This window comes from Drosophila busckii, chromosome 3L, assembly GCF_011750605.1.
Source record: "Drosophila busckii strain San Diego stock center, stock number 13000-0081.31 chromosome 3L, ASM1175060v1, whole genome shotgun sequence".
NCBI classification, from domain to species: domain Eukaryota; kingdom Metazoa; phylum Arthropoda; class Insecta; order Diptera; family Drosophilidae; genus Drosophila; species Drosophila busckii.
In genome coordinates, this window is record NC_046606.1 from 1,720,928 (window position 1) to 1,742,416 (window position 21,489).

The following is a 21,489-nucleotide window of genomic DNA, read 5'->3' on the forward strand; positions in this document are numbered from 1 at the left end:
CTATAAAAAATTCTATATTATACATAAAAATGCAAAAATGATTTCTTAAAACAATTAAAATTTGTGTGTAAGCGGCAGCAGTAGACGTGGCATGCGCCATATACGATATCAAACTAAGTCTTGTCTGTATGAGCGAGCATAACTCAGAGACTAGCAGAGCTAGAGCTATCAAATCTGCTATGCTCAACTCAGATTTTGTTATATTAAAATATTGTTATAAATTATATAAACATTTTTCAAAATCAACACGCTAATTATAATATTAAACTGAAATATACACTACTGTTTGCTATCTATGCAAACTTTTGTTATTTTAATATATTTGCGCCATATACGATTTCAAACTGAAAAGCCAAGTCTTGTCAGTATGAGCGAGCATAACTCAGAGACTAGCAGAGCTAGAGCTATCAAATCTTCTATGCTCAACTCAGATTTTGTTATATTAAAATGTTGTTATAAATTATAGAAACATTTTTCAAAATCAACACGCTAATTATAATATTAAACTGAAATATACAACACGCTAATTATAATATTAAACTGAAATATACACTACTGTTTGCTAACTTTTGTTATTTTAATAAATTTCGCTTAGAATATTTAAATTTTAGTTGCTCTATTGCTACAATTCATGCGCTTAACTTTATTTGGCTGCATTTGGAGCATTTAGAGAGTTAGACTTGGGTGCGTCTTGACTTGAGCTTGTTAGCAAACGCCGCTGGGTGTTGGCCCAATCAGTTGCAGATCAAACAATAAGCAATGCGGCTCTTTCTCTTAGCGCAAACTCAAACTGTTTGTGGCCGTGTCGAACGCATTTGCATGCAAATTCGCTTGAAACTGAAGCTGCAGTCTGAAGTTTGTGCGCAGTCAAAGTGTCAAACAATGTCGAGAGTGGGAGAATGTGTCTCGCAATTGAAATTTATTTGCACTACTATTCAGTGCTGACAATGCGCCAAGGGATCGCAAGAGCTACGCTTCAATGGCTGTGACTAGATCTCTGAGCCAAAAGCCAAGCCCGCTGCAGTGACTGGGGAAGGCCCCAAAGGCAACATTTGTCGCTTGACGCGAAAATCGTTTGGGCTTCTGTCTAGTCTCAGGCAAGTCGCTCGCTCTTCTGTGTGTGTCTGCCAATTGCTTGGGGCATGCAGCGTCTAAGCATTTGCAAAATGTCAATCTATTGGCTGTGCATCAATTCAAGTGTGAAATAAATAGAAACGAATTCAGGTCTCTCCTCTCTGCTTCTCGCTATAATTTTCACGCCATTTGCTGTCAACTGCGCGTTGCTTGCCACTGCAACTGGCAGCACAGACGCGAAATATGTTGAAAGTATTTACAATTACGCAAAGATTGATTGAAATAGATTTCGGATTGATTGGCTTGCTTGGTATGCAACTTGACACAGCTGCTGGAGCTGCTGAGTGTGGGAATTGAGCAGCAGTTTGCACTTGCTCCGACGACTGCCTGGGGACTGCTTAAGAGTTTAAGATCGCAACTCTAGTTTCTCGCTCTCTAAATAGTTAAGCTCAGTCTGCTGCGCATTAGCATAAAATTTATATAGTTTATGCCGATAACGATCTTTGACACACATTTTTGTAGCTTCGACGCACCCAATTCACATAAAAAAAAACACAAAGTTAGTACTAAATTTATTTATTTATTTAATAATATATTGTGTGGCCTACAGTTTTGTTAATTTTGTATCGTAATAAAAATAATAATTTATGCTATGCTGTTTGATTTGCATTTATTGATTTATTGTGTGTTTAAATATAGAATTTGCTAATTGTGACTAATAACGCGCAAAACTAACAGTTCAAATTCGCTAAACAAATTAATTGATATGCATAAAATTTAAACTTTTAAAATACTAGAAAGAAACGGTAACTAGTCTAACTTAGAGTCTAACAATTTTTACTAAACAAACACACATTTAATTGTTTAAACAAATTGTATTTTGGCTAAACACATCTATTTATAGCAAATTGATTTTTTTTATGGTTTATAATGCGTTTGCATTTAATTAAGCGGCAACATTTGTGTGTGTGTGTGTGTGTTTGTTATACTTTTTGTTTTGTATGCTAATTTGTTATTGTTTTCTTTTTGTTTTATTGTTTTATATTTGCCATTTCGTTAGTTATTTTAAACGATGTGATAACATCGCAAGCAAATGGCACAAGCCACGTTTAAAAGAATTTTATTTGGCAATAGCGCAGAGAGAGCGAGAGCGAGAGCGAGAGAGAGCGACATTCAAACTTTGTTGGTTAAATCAAGCGCTGCAGCATGCGCCTTTGTGGGCGTGGCACATTGCTCTAAGCGCTGACGCTTTTGGCTTGAACTTTCTTGCAGCAGCGCGTTGAGTTTGCGTTTGATGCTTTCGCTGCTGGGCTCATTATCACTTTTGTTGCTATTGTTGTTGTTGTTGTTAATATTGTTGTTGTTATTGTTGTTGTGCGCTTCAGCTGAATCCTCAGCTGTTGTTATATGCAGCGGCTGCTCTTGCTGCTCGCTTTGAGCTTCAGCTTGGCTGCTGCTGCTGCCGGCGTCGCTGCCGTCGTCGTCGTCGCTGTTGCTGCTGCTGCTACGTCGACGTCTGTGGCTTTGACTGCTGCTGTTGCTGCCTGTGGTCTTCATGCTTAGATCAATGGGATTGTCTTGATGTGCCGGCGTCGGCGCTTGCTGCTCTGTAGCTGGTGAACAAGGCGGCGTCATGGACACTACCAAATCTTCTTCTTCTTCTTCATTCGCTTGCTGCGCTGCCTGCTGCTGCTCCTCCTGCTGCTGCTGCTCCTCCTCCTCCAGCTCGCCATTGCTTTGTCTGCTCTTCACGCGCTCGCGTCCACTTTCCGAATTGGGCGTCACTAGCGCCGATATGGAGTAATCTTGTTTGCTTGTGCTCAGCTTTGTTGCCAGCGGCGACGGCGCCTGCTGTGACTTAAGCACTGCATCCAAATAGAAACGCTTGCTAAGCTCTGTTGACTGTTGGCTGCTGTTGTTGTTGTGATTGGGACTCAGCTGTGGCGCATAGCGTTGCCCACTTGCTGCTGCTGCATTGCTGGAGTTGAATAAATGCTGCACAGCAGCCGCCGCCACTGCCGCCTGCTGCTGCTGCTGCTCCGGCGTGGGCTTTAGCAGTCCCTGATGATGCGTATAGAGCGCAGGATGATAGCCAGGGAAGAGTAAATGCGAGGGCGGCAGAAATGCAGGCGGCGGCATCACAGGCATGGAGCCCAGACCAGGAAAGGGCAAAGGCAAAAACGTTGTGAGCTCCTTGCGCAGATGCGGCGGTCGTCCGGGCGCAGCGCCCGCTGCATCCGTCGCCTGCTTGCTGCTCACCTCAACGGAGCTGTCCGAGTTGTGTGAATCGGGTGAGCTGACCGATGGTGATGCGACCAGCGAGGGATGCTTAATGCCTGCATCATATGCAGCCGCATCCAGGCCCAGCATCATAAGCTCCTCCTTGCTGCGCGCTGGACCGCCGCCATATAATCCCGCATAGCCGCCAGTGGCATGTCCCAGCATGCCCAGCGCTGTAGCCGCTGCCGCTGAGGAAGGCGCCGCCATCGATTTCATGCAGCCATTGGCAGTGGCGCCACCTGGCGGCCCGCCCGCCTGCTGATGATGCGCCGCCATGGCGGCCACCGCTTGCTGCTGCTGCTCCTGCAGCAGACAGTGAATCTTGAACCAGTTGGAGCGACGTCCATAGCGTGAGCCGCTCTTGCTCATGCCCACCATGAGGCACTTCTTCAGCCTGCAGGCCTTGCAGGCAGTGCGATTCTTTTTGTTAATGATGCACTCGCCGTTGTTCTTGCAGTCCGAAATCGAGGACAAATTGTTGTAGGAGCGACCAAAGAAGGACTGCAAAAAGTTAAAGAAGATTTAAAGTTAATTTATAATTTTAAATGCTACAAAAGCAAACAAACAACAACAACAACAACAACAAGTTGCAACAGACAGACACACAAACGTAGCGAGCGACAGTCACTCAACTCAGAGTCTTGACTCTGCAACTGTTTTAGTTGTAGCTGTAGCTTGCATACACTGAGCGCCAATTGTATGCGGCTATATTCACTTTTAAGGTTAATTGGGCATCAAGATTAGTGGGTCGGAAATGGAAATGTTTAGAGTTCTCGCTTATTTGTTTTCGTTTCAGTTTCAGTTTCGTTTGAAAGAGCAGCCCAAGTCCGTCGACCGACCGGACGAACTTGCTGGCAGTTTAGGCCATTTACAAGCAATTTTTGTAGCAAATTCACTTTTGTTGGTTTTTGTTTCGCGTTTGTTGTCTCCACGCTTTGCCAGCTTAGCCTTCTGCTGCATCATTCAAGCGATGCGTCGTTTTTTTCGTCGACAGCGAGACCCGGTACCTTACAATGTGCTTTGGTCTTTTAGTTTAGTCCAACTCAATTTAATTTATTTTTTATATTATTTTAATGCCAAAAAGTTCCAAGTTCTAAGCATAAAAATGTAAGCGAACATTTTTTTATAAATTATTTATACTTTTTATTTATAATTTATAATTTTTGTTTTTTCTATTATTTTTTTCATACTATTTTTTTATAATTTATTTATACTTTTTTTTTATAATTTATATTTTTGTTTTTCTATTATATTTTTTCATACTATTTTTTTATAATTTATTTATACTTTTTATTTATAATTTATATTTGTTTTTATTTTATTATTTATAATTTATTCTAACTTCATACTAATTTTTATAATGTTATTTATATTTTTTTAAAATTTATATATTCTTTTTTTTTTAATTATTTTTATTTTATGCATTTTTAGCCTATTTGTTATAATTTTATTTGTACATTTACTTTATTTATTTGTACTTTTTTATACTCATTATTTTGTTTATTTATTATTTATATTTTTGTTTTTCTATTATATTTTTTTTGAATTATTTTATAATTTAATTTATATTTTTTTTATAATTTTATATTTTTTGCTTTTCTAATTATTATTCTTATTTTAACATAAGCTCAATGCTATTTCTTATTAAATGCTCAATCTGTTATTTTTTATTATATCTTTTTCATACAATTTTTTTATAAATTTTTATACTTTTTATTTATAATTTATATTTTGTTTTTTTATTAATTTCATATATTTTTCGTTTTTTTCTATTATATTTGTTATTTGCATTCTTATTTGTTTTATTTGTTTTTTCGTTGCTACTGTGGTTGTCAAGTCGACTGCGCACAACTTTCCGCATTTTAGTTTTCGTCTTTGTGTATTTTTTGTGGGCGTCAAATTAGCCCGCCTACGTCCATGGCGCACAAATCAAATAATGTTGACCCACAAATTGTACGTTAGTTGACCTTTTTGCGCTCGTTGCCAAATAGGCAGATGCAACCCACCCCCCCAAACCCCCCAGCACAGACTAAGACGCTCTACTCGTGTTTAAATCAATTATGCATTTTGTAGAGCGCGCTGCTCTCTCTCAGTCTCTCTCGCTCTCTGCTTAACTTTGACCTTAGCCTGAGGCGTTCTTTGTTGTCGTTTATCTTGCTGTTGTTGTTGCTGTTGCTGTTGTCGTTTGATATTGCTCGTAATGAACTCAACATTCCAGTTTAGTATGGCACCATTTGCTCTACGGCTGTGTCACGACGATGCGCCAAAGTCGCAGTCGCAGTCGAAGTCGAAGTCGAAGCTCTGCGATTTATTATGGAATGCCAAGCTTACTAGCGATCGATAACTATTATTCATATTGGCGCAGGGAGGCGCCTCAGTGTCGATTATTATGAGTTTCGTTTCTTCTTAATGGAAAATTACTTGAATAGCTTTTCGCTCTATGCTGTGCGATTTATATTTTTTTTATCGTTGCCATGTGCATTGTTTGTCGATCGTTAAGTTTTTATCCTAACTATATAAGGTCAGGCTATAAATGCAACGAGCTATGTAAATAGACTCATCAATCGCACTTCATTCTACACACCTACTGAGATTTATAACAATGTTTTGAAATCATTGAGTGCGAAACGTTTAGGAATTTAAGCAAAATTTTTAATTCAAAACAGTCGCTCAGTCTTAAAATTCGGTTTAGCTTTTATTATTTAAATTAATTTGCATTTAATTTTAATTTTTATTAAACGAATTGAGCAAAACAGTTTAGCTTTAATTATTTATTTAATTTTTATTAATTTGCATATTTGTTTAAGATTTATTTTTCATTTTTATTAAACAAAATTTTTTATTAATTTGCATATTATAGAAGAGTCTGAATTTCTTTTAGATTTATTTTGAATTTTTATTAAACGAATTGAGCAAAACAGTTTAGCTTTAATTATTTAAATTAATTAATATTATAGAAGAATTTCTGAATTTAATTTAGATTTATTTTTAATTTTTATTCAACGAATTGAGCAAAACAGTTTAGTTTTAATTATTTATTTAATTTTTATTAATTTGCATATTTGTTTTAGATTTATTTTTAATTTTTATTAAGCAAAACAAAAATATTTGTGATTTTAAATTAAAGCAGATTGAAAATATAATCGAATTATTTAGACATTTTATTTTTACTACAGTTGAGTTAAATTTAAGTTTTAAAATGCAGCCCAAAAATTATTTTATATTATTTAAATTAAAAAAAATGTCAAGCTTAAAATTGCAGCAATTTGTAAAGTTTAAGTTTTTAATAAATGAAGCGAATTTTAAAAATATTTTTGAACGTAATTTGTTAAGTTGGCCAACAAAATGTGGTTGATTGTTGTTTTGTTTGTTTAATTTGTATGTTTTGTATTAATAATTAATTAATTATGCTTAACAAATCGACATGCGATTTGTCTTAAACTCACCTTGCAGCCCTCGCAGGTGAATGCGCCGAAATGAAATCCAGCCGCCGGCTCGCCACAGACCTTGCACGTCTGATTCATCTGTCGATAGAGAGAGAGAGAGAGAGAGAGAGAGAGAGAGAACATTTAGTTTTGTTTGAGAACTAGAAACTGTCTCAGTTTGTTGTGTTTCGCTTGCGTGCAGCATAAAAAACGAAAGCAATAAATTCATAAAATTTCAATTAAAAGCAACAGCAAATCATGACACGAGCATCTTCAGCTACAGTCGCCGCCAGCGAAATTCACACGCATTAAAAATTAAAATGCAAACATAGTTTGTCATATCGCTAAATTGGTATCAAACGAACGAACGAACGAACAAACAAACAAAACGTTGCTAGGCGCAGAAAGAAGTTGGAAATGGTCGCTGGGGTCTGGGGCCTAATAAAATATGAAGATGGAATCAAATGAAAAATTGCCCCAGAGCAACAAGCGAACGAGCAAACAAGCATTTGCATTTATATGGCAAGTTGCAAGTTGCAAGCAGCGCATGTTGTTGCCACAAAAAGCTGGAGCTGGAGCTGAAGCTGAAGCTGTCGCTAGCAATAGGCGCAACTTGTAGCCGCATTCGCATTTGTTTATTTATTGCGAGCGAAATGTTTATCAACAAATTGCCATCACAATTGTTGTTGCAACCACACAACCTTTGTGGCATGCAGCTTGCTGGCAATAAACTGGAGCAAAGCAAAACGAACACGCATCGCGCTCAAAGCCGTGGGACACTTATTTCGATTTGAACTGAAGGTCAGCCACCCCCCACCCCCCTGGACAGCCACCTGTTGCAGCGTTTTTTTTAATGTTTTATTGCCTCAATTGCCCCGCTGCCAATTGGTGGCAATAATTTTGCTGTGTGTCCGTTTGCCCAACTGTCCAAACAATTTGGCACATTACAAAGTAGAGAAAGCACATTCAACACATTCACTTTTGGCCAGGCCAAGAGCCGGAGCCAACCTGTGAACCTTCTCTGCTGCTTGCCACAAAAGAATGCCACACCAATTGGCTTAGTTCGCTCGCTCAGCTCAGAGGTTCTCCTTGCGGCTTGTTTCGGGCTGTAAAACATGCTAATCTGATTTCGTGTTATGTGTTGAGTTGTCCTCACTCCACTCGCTTCGATTGTCGATTTGTCCATTTGTGTAGAGAGGAAATAAATTTTCGTACGTTTAGGTTTCATAAGCTGAGGCCTGAAGCTGCTGCTTGTTGTTGGGATTAATCGACAAATAAAAATCGCATAAAATAAATTAAAAATTATGAGTTTCAAGTTTCAACAACTTGCGGCAGCCAGATTTAGTTTGATTTTAAATCAAGCAACAACAACAACAACAACAACAACGACAAGAGTTATAATAACAAAGTTGCCTGAGACTGCGATCAGCGCTCTGAGCATGAAATTTATGCAGACAATGTGCAATATTAAAAAGCAATAAACATTTATTTTACAACAGAACGCGACAAGTATCAAAGCTAAAGAAAGCAGCGAGCGCTGCTGCTGCTGCTGCTGCAGTTTGCCTAATTTACACACAATATAAACTAAGTCTAGTTGTGCATTAAGTAGCCGCCATGTATGCCCCGAACTTGTTTGCAGCTGTCAGGCTGCATGATTTGCGAGCTCGGCTAAAATTTAAATTTAAATCTTTCGAGACTTGATTTGAAACAACTTGCAAATTAGCTTTGATTTCCAATATTTTCTCATTTAAAGCATCCACTGACGCTACTGTGTGCCACATAATATCAAATTTCAGCTTTATTCTTAACAAGTTCAGTTCCATGCGACAGGTTTAAAAACAAAAGTTAACAACAATTAGTTTGCACATTAAGTGAAAGTGTTACTATACGCTGCAATTTATTTTTAAAACATGAGCCAAATGTTTATTTACGCACGCAGCTTAATTTGAATTAATTAGTTGGTTGCGTCAAAAGTTCCCCCCGTTTAAATTCGAAATTCAAAGAATTTCATATTTTTGTAGCTCAACTTGATTTTTGGTTATTTTTTGATTAATTGTTTGTCAGCTTGTTGTTTGTTGTTAACCTTAAGCTTAAGCTGTTTAGAGATAAAAATAGCAAGTAGAATTTTTATACCGATGATGATGCAATTAAAAAGTTTTACCTTGGCTAATTATAAATACATGTACACATATGTATAAAAAATTATTAAATTTAATTCAAGACACGTTTACTCCAGTTTCAGTGCCAAGCAAAGTGCCATTAATGTGACCGCACAGCTCAAAAAAAAAAAACAGAAAAAATTATGATAATTGCCCAACTTGACCTTGACTACAAAAACAGCTGCTACAAATACTAAGACTAAATCTAATTTGCGTTGCATGGCGCACACAATTTTTTTTTTTTGCACATCCATAAACGTCTGCTAAGCTTAAGTTGGTACTCAACGCTTCAGCTTCAGCTTGGTATTGTTTGCATGCAATTATAAAACAAACGAAAAAAATATATATATAAACATAATTTAATTAAAATGAAATCATGCACAAAGCAATTGCCTCGCTTTGTTCATTGTGCGCGCAAACTGCTGCTCAACAACAAATTGTTCTAGTTTTTGTTTTTGTTTTATGCATGACTCGTCGACACTGAAGACGTTGCCTTGTGTGTTGTATAAAAATAAAAAGCAAAAGCTACATTATAATTCATGCTTTAAAAACAAACTGGGCGCATATTAGTTATTCCTACACTGAAATAAATGCATAAGGCAATGTATCAAAAAAAAACCAAAATTAAACTAAATTAAATAAAAAAGCAGCTAAAAATATATATAAAAAATATAAAATATATACAAACAAATTCGGACAGCAATTTTTTATACAGCACTTAAAAAAAAAATTAATTAAATTAATAAATGCACAAAAAATGCATCAAATCAAATAAATAAATTTCTTTAAATTTAGCTGTAATTAAGTTCTATATAAAATTATGAGCCTTAAGCTTTAGTTTTATTTCTAAATTCGTCATGCAGCATTAATAATTAGTAAAAAATCTTCAAAATGTTTTCATGCTTCATTAAACGAATTTAAAGCAATTTAATACATTTAATTTGTTTTTTACGTATAAAATTCGTGCATCCTCTTCAAGTGTATTTAGTGCTGCCAATTGGCAATGAATTTAGTCAAACTCTTTGCTCGTTACTTTGGCATTAATCATAAAGAATTTAACTGTAACCTCTGCCGACTGCTGCGTGTGCAGTTCACACGGAATAGCAAATGTTTATTAGTTGCAACTTTCGCGCAGAACATAAAAATACAAAACTAGTTAGATGAGCAAGCGAGGACGGGCAGGCAGCAGCTGCTGCTAAGCTGATGATGAGTCATGCTGTAATGCGAACTCGTTTACAGCTGAACTGAAGCGATGCGCACACACTACACACGCCTTAGTCTAAGAAATTGTCAAAATTGTTATATAGCGTGGTGGCTGCTTTCTTTGCAATAAGCCGCTGCCTGCCAAAAGTATTTTTAGTTCAGCTTAGTCATGGCAGAAGACGTGTAATTTGTCAAAGAATCTGCTGCAGCCCTGAGGGCCAAGCGCTCCTTGGGGAGTGATCAATCATTTGAAATCATGTGCGTGCAGAATTATTATTTGTTACACATTGCAATTTGTATGCGTGTGTGTGTGTGTGATAAATGGCTGCGTAGCCTTTTGGCATGTCAAGTTTGTCGCCTAAGTCTTTCGTTTTGATTTGTACTTAGCTAATTGCTGCATTTATAGAGTGTGTGTGTATGTGTGTGTGTGTGTGTATGCGCGTCCTTTTGCTTTGGCAACTTGTCAAGTTTGTTGCTTAAGTCTTTCTTTTTTTAAATTTGTTACAATTTGTATGCGCTTGCGTGTGTTTGTGTCTGTATCTGTGTCTGTGTCTGTGTCTAATAAATGGCTGCGTATCCTTGTTGTCACGTTTGTCGCTTAAGTCTTTCGTTTTTGATTTGTACTTAGCTAATTGCTGCCGCCGCACTGCTCGCCACTCAAGCTGCCTGCCTGCCTGTCCACTATAACTAAAACACTATAATTATGAGCTATGATGATGAAAAGCAACGTTTTATTTTCTTTAGTATGCATCACTGTAGTTGTTAGTGTGACTTGTAGCATCATCGCATCAGCGCGCTCTTCAAGCTGTCAAGCAGGAAATGTTTAGATTTATAATGTGCTCATATGTACAGAGCTGCTGTCAGTCAAAGCGAACAGCAACAACAGCAACAACAACAACTGACTTAGCTTAAGTCTAAGTCTAAGCTTTAGCTTTGTTTTTGTCATTATAATTAATTTGTAACTATTTTTATGAGCTCATGTGAAATTTAAATGCAGCAATTGTTTGTCTTTGTCCAGAATGCAGCAGCAGCAGCGACGGCAGCGACGTCAGCGTCTGTTAACGGCTGTGCCCAAGTGTCAAGTGCTTGTGCAATTTCCGCTTAAAATTTGTAGCCATGCGCCAAACGCTTTTCTCAATTTATGCTAAGCCCAACACACAGCAGCAGCATCTAATTTTCAATAGAATACGAGTGCACACGTATGATTTACCAACACGACAAATTTGCAAAGCAATTTTTCTTCAAAGCCAAAACGCAAACTACGTGTGGGCAAAACAACAGCAGCAGCAAGTCGAGAGTGCAGCTCAATAGATCAGCCTAGAAATGCAAGCAGACTAGCAAATGAAATATAAAGTACTACAAAATATAAATAAATATTAATACAAGAAAAAAATAAATGTACATAAGTATGAAAAACTATAAACAAATATTTATAAAAATAAAATTGAGCACTTTGAATTGATTTAAAGCTTTTTAATATTTAGCATATCTTATATTATTATTGTACTTATTTTTCATATATTTATACAAAATAAAATAAATATAAAATGTTATATATTTTATTTTATTCATGCACATATTTTATTTTTAAATTCTTACTATTTATATTGTATATTATGTTATTATAGAGCTCTAAGCATTTTTTAAATATTTGAACATACACAAAATTATTTTAAGATTAATCAATTACACAGCTTAAACCCTTTTTTAAAATATATTCTATAATAAAAATAAATTCTTACTATTTATATTGTATATATTATGTTATTATTGAGCTCTAAGCATTTTTTAAATATTTGCATATCTACAAAATTATTTTTAGATTAATCAATTATTCAGCTCAAACCATTTTTTAAAATATTTGAATATACAAAATTAATTTTAGATTAATCATTTTAGGGTTGCAAGTAATTTGTTAATATTTTAAAATATGCAGCTCTTTTTATAGCATTGCAACTAATTTTAGCAACTGCCTTGCAACTTAACTGAGTTAAGCTTGAGCTGCAGCGTATTTAGCAGTCGTTGCTGAGCGCTCACTGCTCACATGTTATGCAAATGCGTGCAAAATGTGCGAGGTTTTCCGCTGAGCATTTGTGCCAGCCTCAGCCTCAGCCTCTGCCTGTTGCTGTTGCTTGTTGATGCAACATTCACTGCTGTGTGTGTGACTTGTGACTGTTGCTTTTCGTTGTTTCGTTGGCTCGTCGCCACACGTTCGCTTAGCCGCTGTGGCATTTGTTACAATTTTAAATGTTAACGTTTGGCAAAACGTTTGGCAGCCGCACGCCGCTTGTGCCAATTGTTGCAACAAGTGTTTGGCTTGACATTTTAGCATGCGCGCGCGCGCGCGCCTCTGCTTCCCCCAAACGAACGCAAGCAATTGACAGTGAAATACATTTTGGCCTAAAGGGCAAGCGCACTTGGCTGGCAAATAAAAATAAAACAAAGAAATCGCATTAAAGCAAATTGCTGCGCTGACCATGAATTGGCATAAAATTAATGTTGCTGCTGCTTGGCTGCTGTTGGCTTTAGGCTGTTGATTCAATGAGCATTTAACTGCACTAGATGCCAATGACTTGACACATGCGAATCAAAAGAGGCTAAAAGCGCAAACGACGCTCAACACGTCAAGCTCAAAGCGACAGACAGATTGAACGACAAGCCAGACAAATAGACAGACGCAGCGACGGGGGGCAGCAACTGCAACTGGGGAGCGTTTCTCATGATTTGTGTGCAACTGCAGCGACTTTGCGACTTTGATTTGAAGTGTATGCGACTAATTGTTGAGACAGAACTTAGTAGAAAGTACGCAGCGAAAGTTTTGAAAGGCCAAGCAGCAGTTTTGATTTCAAAAAAACAAAAGACTTGGGCAACAAACTTGCCACCTTTTCATAAATCAAGCGCACACAACTTGTAGCTGTTGCGGCTGAAATGGTTCCCATAGCGCCCCCAACAAGCAGCACATAGTTGCACAAATTGCTCGTTTTGCACAGCAGCAACAACAACAGCAACAAGTACAAGCTTGTGCACTGCTCTTATTTAATTGACTTTTGACTCCCGAAATCAGGCGATGCTGCAAAAAGTGCAGAAAGCGAACAAGCAGCAGCAGCAGCAGCAGCAAAAAAGCGAAAAACGCTGCGCGCAGATAACAACGAGACAACAAACAAATAAATCGCATGCAACATAGAGTCGAAGCTAAAGCAGCGCAGTTTGCAGCAAAAACCCAAAACAAATAAACAAACAAAGACAACGACAACGACACAGCAGCGACAACAACAGCGAAGCGACGATGTTGGGGTCGCCCAGGCTGGGCAACAACAACAATAAGCAAAATAAAAAATCAAAAAGACCAACAACAGCAACAAGTGCAAATAAAAGAGACGCGGACACATTTACTTATCGCGCCTCTTTAAGCAACCAGCAGCAGCAGCAGCAACAACAAAACACATGCAAAACTTTAGCAGCAAACTGAAAGCAGCGCACAGCAGTTTGACCAACTTCTTGCGGCCGCTTGCTGCTTCTAATGATCCAATTCCCACGAGCCGCGACGCCGTCCTCGTCGCCGTCGTTGACACTGACTGCAACTGCAACTGCAATTGCTGGAGACGACAACGATGCGCGCCCAACAACAACAACGAAAAAAAAACGAAATAGAAGTTGGAGGTGGAGGTTGCTGCTGCTGCTGTTGGCAGCGCCTGTTTAAACAACTTTCAAAGTTAATAGTCTGCGCCATGGCGAGACAACAACACACACACACACACACATAGAAACATAGCAACGAAACCAGCTAAAAAGCCAGCAGGAGTTGCAGCCGCATTGGCTTGTTGCATGAATCATTTCACGGCAGGCAAAGAAAGCTGCCTTAACGCCCACAGCCACGCCCACAAAGTGTAAATGTGCAACTGGCAACATTTTTGCTTCGTCTCTCTCTCAAGGGTGGGCAAATAAAATTTTACGTATACGTAATGCGTCTAATTAAAAGCGAATTTGATCTACAGACTACCCGGGGCGTGGGAATTATTTTGGCGCACTTTGATTTCATGATTTGATGCACATACGATGTGCTAATTAAATGGCAATTAAAGTGGCCTGCAATAATTTTGAAATCATGCCAACTAATGAGCGTAGCTTACTAAATTTTTTTTTGTGTGGTATGCACCAAATTCTATTATTTAGGCCATGGGAAAACAACGCGAAAGTTTCTATAAGTTTGTTTCGATCTGCGTTGCGCAAAGTTTGTTAATTAAATTTGAATTAGCCTAGACTTTGGCGTGGGAAGAGGCTGCAAATAATCTGCAGCTCTCAATGCCACAGCGAGCGACACTGACACGTGTGTTTGTTTCACTTAATAACTTGTAACAATAAACAAAATAATAAACGTAATAATAGCAAGTGATACGCGCATTTTGTGCGCTGCGCCAGGCTAAGCAAACAAACCAAACAATAGACGCAAATTTGCGCCAGCAGCGGCAGCATCAATATGCTGCTAGAATATATAGTATATATAGCTTGCAATTTATATAAATTTAATTCAATTTGCTGCGCCAAATTGTTTAGTTGGCAAAGTCGTGCTTAACTATTTTCTATAAACTTAGCCAGCTGGCCAATTAATTGCAAAAGCAGCAACTGCGGCTAACAATTTGGCAGCTCATTATGCCACCAAGCAACAAGTTGCTGCTGCCACCAATAAGCGTTGCAACCTTGACCCTAGCTGTACTATTATTATTATTATTATGGATTACAAACCGAAATTATAACAATTTTGTTACGCTTCTTTGAGACTGCCGCCCCCCCCCACCCCCTCCAAGTCGCTAGTCAACAGTTCACGTAATAAAGTGGCGTGGCGCAACCAGTTGGAACCACCACAAGTGTTGAACTTGAAATCGAAAGCAGCAGCAGCCGCAACAACAACAACTCTACATTAAATATGAATTTGAAGCGTTGAAGCTCCGCCGCGCGCACTTGAAATTTGTTGATACGATAAACAATTTAATTTCGCCACAAGGTCGACTCGACTTCAGTAAGGTGGCAGCCACACTTTGTTGCACACACACACACACACGCAACCTTTAAGCATAAAGTTTTATCTTTGACACAGCCACGCGCTAATTTGAAAATAATGCGCTCAATCATTTTCACATTGAGCTAGACAAGCCAAAAAAAATTAAAAAAATGTGCGCAACCAGCTTAGTAATACACTTTTATAGTGTAGTATGCGCTTAAATTTTATATATGCAATTTTAGCAACAGTTCTAAGCAAATTCCAATTTTTGATACAACATAAAGCTGCTACGCATATAGAAGTATATATATAGCATATAGCTACCAATGCAGCTGCTATAGTATGCGAGATATTGTAGCTCATACATACAGGCTAAAGCTCAAAACGACTTTAATTGAATTGCTAGGCTATGCCACGCCTACTGTGTGCTCCTTGCCATGTTTTACATATAAATGTCAAAGTGTATAAATTTAACTAAAGCGAGCTATAAACTTTCGAGTGCATGCTTTGTTGATTGTCTGCTATAATTACATAATATTGCATAATTTGCAAAAAGTACTTTTGGCTTTTTGGGATTTATGCTCTGTTAGCTACACAGTCGCTGCTGCTGCCTCATTATCGTTGCCACTGCTGACCCGCTAGCTGCTGCTTCTTCTTTGGTTTTCGTTTTCAGTATCAGTGCACAATGTAGTACTTAAATAATAGAAGTTTAATAGCGTTTTGTTTTGGTTACTTTGTCGGTTTGGCTTTGGCTGTTGCTGCTTGTGCCGCATTTGCAAGTCGTTAGTTTTCAATTGTTGCTGTTTCTGAACTACTAATGCATTCAGCTGTGTAGGATTTTTGTCAAGGTTAGCAAGTTGTTTATAGTTTATAGTCAAGTCGTCGAGCGGGCGGATATAATGACTTGATGCATGTGCTGAGCTGAGCTGAGGCTGTGGCAGCATCAGAGAGGAAGCGTAGCGCTTATTTTTTTTTTTTTTTTGGTTACGGCTTAAATGTAGTGTAATTGTTCTAAGTTTGTTGCCCAAGTCATTTGGCAAGCAGCGCAGCTTCGCATGTTGCAATGACTTTCAATCTACGCCCAACTAATTTCGCTCATTAATCATCAAAGCAAAGTTAACTGATTACAACAGCCACAGCCCACAAAGCTAAGCGCTAGAGCGAGACAGCGCGCTTGAGGCTTTTTAGCTGTATTTTGGCAAAGTCTATGAAATGTATACGCAAACAAATGAAGTTGTCTGTGCTGTGCACTAGTAAAGTCATCAAGGCGCAGCAGCAGCCACAAGGATTGCACATTGATCTTTTGGCACTAGGCTGCAGCCTACAAGCTAAAATTATAAATAGTGCAAATGCGTGCGCTGCATCATCATCATTAGTTTTTGGCTTTCGGATAGACTTGTCTTGGCAGTCTGCCCTACAACTTGTCTCGACTCGAATGGCCAAATCATCAGCTTTTGGTTTTGTCTGCCAACGTTCGTTCGTCTGTCTGTTTGCTAAATTGTTTCAATTTGTAATGCGCAGTCGACGTCGCCTTAATTACCGCGTTGCAAGCGCATTTTCCATATCAAGTTGCTGGTTCGTGTCCTAAGTCTTTCGTTTCGGCAAAGCAGCATTTTCTAATTGCAAGTTAATTTCTTGTGGCGAACATAAATTTAACATTCTAATTGAGTTATCAACCGCAACAACACACAAGCAAAAATTCCAACAAGGAGTCGACAACAGCAACAGCAACAACAACATGAGATGCAACAACTTTTACAGCATCTCGCTGAGTTTTTCCATCTCAGCAAGCCAAACTGGTGCCTGTTGCTGTTGCTGGCTACGCATGTGAAAAATTGCAACCGGCTACGTCTACAACCGCAACAACTGATTGTTGCTGTTGCCTGTTGTTGCCTGTTGCTGTTGTTAGCTTGGCTGTAATTACATTTTCAGTTTGGTGCGCGGCAAATGCTTTTTGGGCCTTTTGCTAATTTGCTGGCTGCTTCTGTTTTTTGCATCTTCGACTTTGGCTTATTTATTTTTAGGCGATTTATAACTTTTTGTCTGCCTAAGAATTTTTCCGAAGCTTTGCAGCTTAACGTGCAAATATGTTTCGGCTCGTAATTAATTTACTTTGTGTGAGAGAGAAAGAAAATATGAAAAAAATCCATTACGCAAATGTTTATGACCAAAATGGTCAGCAGGCTGCTGCAAATAGAAAATAGCAAAGCGCTGAAAGTTGAAGCTGCAGTTGGAGTTGCGTGAGCCAAAGTGCATTTGACTGTAAGACATTGTTACAAGTTCGTTGCCTGAGTCTTTTGTTGTTGTATTGTAGGCGTAACATTATATATATAGCATATATAGCTTGTTTGATTATCAATATGGCAAAGAGTTGCGCCCATTGCTTTTTACAAAGTTGTCGACCATAAAATTGCAACTTTTGTAACTAATTAAGCCTTGGCTATAATAAAAAAATGCAACTTGGCTTAAGCCAAACTCTTTGTATAGTTCAAATCAAAAATTTAGTTTATTGTCTCACATTTCAACTAATTAACACTATTTGAGTTGCCGCCCCCTTTTTTGCTCTCAAGCTAAAATTTGTGAGCTTTGCCGACTAAACGAATATCGGCTTAGCCTCATAAAAAACGCACTTAAATAAATTTTAATATTCAAATATTGACATTTAGTGGCATGTTAGCAACAACTTAGATGCCATACCTAATTTTCAAAAAAAAATAAGCGCGGCTTAATATTAACTAATTGATCTGCATTAATTTCAGTTGACATGAAGCAGCAACAGCGCGCAAAACTAAAAAAACAGGTGAGTGTTTAATTTTTATTTGTATCCCCTACTACTAAAAATTATGACATCATTTAAATATTTTCGCTGCCTTTTGCTGTAAACTGGTTTAGGCCACCGAATTTTTTTATTTATTATTACTCGCATTATGATTATTGCTACAGCGCATCTACATATATGTATGTGTGTGTGTGTGTGTGTGTGTGTGTCTGGGTAATTATGCATGGCTCTCCAACTCATAATTCATAAACTTTTGCGCCCATATGCGAAATGCGGAAGCGCTAAATGTTTCGTTGTTGATTTTGCTTTTAAATTTTCATTGCCTTGTCTTATCAAATAAACGAGTAAAAAAAAACAAAATATTTATCAAAAATCAAATATCAAAAATCGTTAAGCAAAGTGCTTTAATTTTTTGGTTTTTTGACGCTCGTAAAAATATTTTTTATCTGATTTGAGCGCAGTAAAATATAAACAAGATATTTAAATTTTTGTTGGAAGCGGAGCTAGCTTAGCGCATAATTTTTTAAAGCATATGGGAGTGAGCTTACCGCATACGGATTGTCCTGATTCATCATTTTATAGGGATGAGAGCTGAGCGCAGCGCTGAGATGCTGCAAGCGAGAGAAAGAGAAAGAGAGAGAAACGTTTAGAATACAAATTTATGCTGCTCGGCTTAAACGTTAATTGTAGTACACTTGTCTATGTGTGTGTGTGTGTGTTAACAAGACTGACAGCAGGTGTGCTTGTTGCCAAGATTTGCATTTTATATTTAGCTGCAGTTAACGCGTTTATACTAAATACTTTCACACTTATGTGTATGTGTGTGTGTGTGTGTGCCTCTCAGCTGTTGCCCCACAAGGATGCAACGACCTTGATGTGTTAACTGTGTGCGCACAACGAACTTGCTATTAAATCTAATGAGCCTAATTAACTAATTAGCCCATATTGTGTGTGTGTGTGTGTGTGTGTGTGTGTGTGTGTGTGTGTGTGCGCTAATCTCCGCACACAAGTCGCGAACTTACTGCCCCGCTGCAAATTTCAATTAGCTGCACAATTGTTTAAACAATAGCTAGCAACAATAATGCAAAATAATCACAAGTTCATAAGGTGCATATATTAAACGCCAGATCTATTGTCATAGCTCAAAAGTATGCTACTGGGCAAAGTGAAAAATAGTTATAGTTAAAGTTCTATATATCAAATAGTGAAAAATAGTTTTAGTTAAAGTTATATATATCAAATAGACAGCTGGCTAGACAAAGTTATAGTTGCAACTATTTCATTGGCAACTGGCTAACAACAACAATTGAACATAGCCGTAGTTATATTTATAATTCTAACTCCACTAACTTGGCGAGTCTTTGAAATTTAGTCAAACAGCTCAGGCACTTGTCAAAGCAAACAAACTGGCAAATGCACTGCGCGAAAATGTGTGATGTGTGTGTGTGTGATGATTTAATATGTGCAACAATTTGTTGCGCGCAAAGCTTTGCTCTTGTGCCTGTTTATAAAGTCGTAAAGTTTATGCGCTGCTCGCGTTTTGTTTTTGTTTTCTGTTGTTTTTATGGCCACACTAAAAAGTGCACAATAAAAAGCAAAACTTTCTCACAGCTCAATGTTCAATCGCCAAGCCTCTCAATTGTCAGTCAGTCGCTCTGTCGTTTTGTTATCTGTCTCGCCATCTTTGCCTTTGAATTTGATGAACGTTAATGAAATTCACATGATTCGATTTTTATGCCCCACTGCTGCCATCTTTTATATGCATGATGAATGTAGGCTCAAGCTTAAGTTCTGCCAATCAAAAATTTATCGAGCCCAGTGTATTATGGTTATGTTAATCGCCCGATAGTGCGTTTATAGTCTTATCTACTAGGCTTAAAGCTATTTAGCATGCGTATAAAAAGTCTGTACCTTATCAACAAATTGTTGGCTTTGAACTGCAGCCGCTAATCCAAACTTATAGTTGTTGTTGTTAAGTAAACTTTGTTAGTTGTTGGCGAATTTGCACTGCGGCGCACTGAGACGACAAAAATCATTTAAGTTGTTTGTAAAATATTTTTGTCGTATTTAACATTTGTTGCTGTTGTTGTTGTTTTTTCACCTTGCGCCAATAAAACGTCACTTGAGTAGAGTCTGTTAGCAATTGTTGTTGTTGTTGTTGGGGCTAAATTGCACTTGACTTTTAGAACTTTAGGCGAGCGTGAAGCATGCACAGCAAATAGACAAAACACACACACGCGCGCGCACACACACACAGCCATACAGTGTGCTTTGCATGTGTGTGTGTGTGTGTTGCTTTTTCAATTTCGTTGCCCGTCTAATTTATATAGAACATAGTGTAATAGCAGTTGCCAGTTGAGCGCGCTGCATTTTTTTTTTTGTTTTTTAACTCAAGTGTTTTGCTTCGACTTTAGGCCACACCTTTGTTTGGTGAAAAGGCACTTGGACTTGATATGCGCAAATGGCGAACAAGCGCGCGCCTCTGTTTTCTTTTTTTCTCGGCTGTTTTCCAAAGGTGTGAAAAGTAATTCACTTGAGACACATTAAAATTGTTGCAACGATCGTTGTTACGCTTGTTTTAGTTTTTGTTGTTGTTGTTTTATTTACGCGACGCGACGAGACGAACGAACGTGTGCGACATGCGATTCGAGCCGTGCGAGCAAGAAGCGCGAGCTATCACTAAAGACTGATGTTAAACAGTTCTGCAAAATGCCGCCACCTGGTAGCGGGTCTCGGCCAGCAGTCTGAGAGTCTCTGTGAGCGCTGCGAGATGCGAACGGCAGCTTCGTCTTCGTGCCCAAGCTACCATACGGCAGCAGCAACAATAGCTGAACACAACGACGACGTCTAAGAAGCGACTACTATGACTATTAAAGCAACAACAACAACAGCAGCAGCAGCAGCAGCAACTGCGATTAAAGTACAAACTGGTTGTCTCATCGGCACAGGCGCAAAACAATGAAAAAAAAATAAGCAGAAGAAGCGGCGCGCACGTTCAGCTCTAACGGTGCTCGTCGTTGTCGACAATTTGAAGCGACATTTGAGCGCGAGAGCGTCGTCGTTACAGTTTGAGTGCTGTTAAGTCACTGTTAAGCGGCTAACAGTTGCGCTCAATTGCGCTAACAGCAGCAGCTGTTAAGTTAACAGCGCCCACTCGCTCTCACTCCATTTTGTAGAACTGCAAAGCGCGCGCTCTTTTCAACACGCGCGCTCGCTCGCTCTCTCACTTGCGCTCACTCTCTCGCGCGCTTGTTGCGTTACGACATTTGATTGGCTCGATTAACACAATCGGAGCAGCTGTTTGTAAACCAGTACACACACACACAAATGCAAAGAGCGCAACATGCACACACATGCAGCAACAGCCGATCGTGTTATAAATAAAGAGCAAGCTGTGCGTTAGAGCGAGTGCGCGCTATACATAGCGCGAACTTATTTACTCATTTCATTGACCAATGCAGAGCAGAGCAAAGCGCACACACTCAGTCTGTGTGTGTGTGTGTGTGTGTGTGTCATAACACATTAGCAGCTGTCGCTGTCGCTGTCGCTGTCGCTGTCGAGTGGGCGTGG

At 38.5% G+C, this 21,489-nt stretch overlaps 1 protein-coding gene across 2 annotated transcripts; it reads right to left on the reverse strand.

Annotated features, from left to right (window-relative positions):
• Positions 1-2,075: 2,075 nt before the first annotated feature.
• Positions 2,076-20,587, reverse strand: LOC108600871 (knirps-related protein). Of its 2 annotated transcripts, XM_017988682.1 has the most exons (4): positions 19,831-20,587; positions 18,468-18,530; positions 6,801-6,878; positions 2,076-3,855 (listed from the first exon to the last, which is right to left on the reverse strand). In XM_017988682.1, exons 2-4 carry the CDS (start codon positions 18,492-18,494, stop codon positions 2,248-2,250), a joined length of 1,713 nt encoding a protein of 570 aa, XP_017844171.1. In that variant the 5' UTR covers positions 18,495-18,530; positions 19,831-20,587; the 3' UTR covers positions 2,076-2,247. The 2 variants fall into 2 exon arrangements, with proteins under 2 accessions (XP_017844171.1, XP_017844172.1); XM_017988683.2 differs by lacking the exons at positions 18,468-18,530; positions 19,831-20,587 and adding an exon at positions 9,873-10,563.
• Positions 20,588-21,489: the final 902 nt, after the last annotated feature.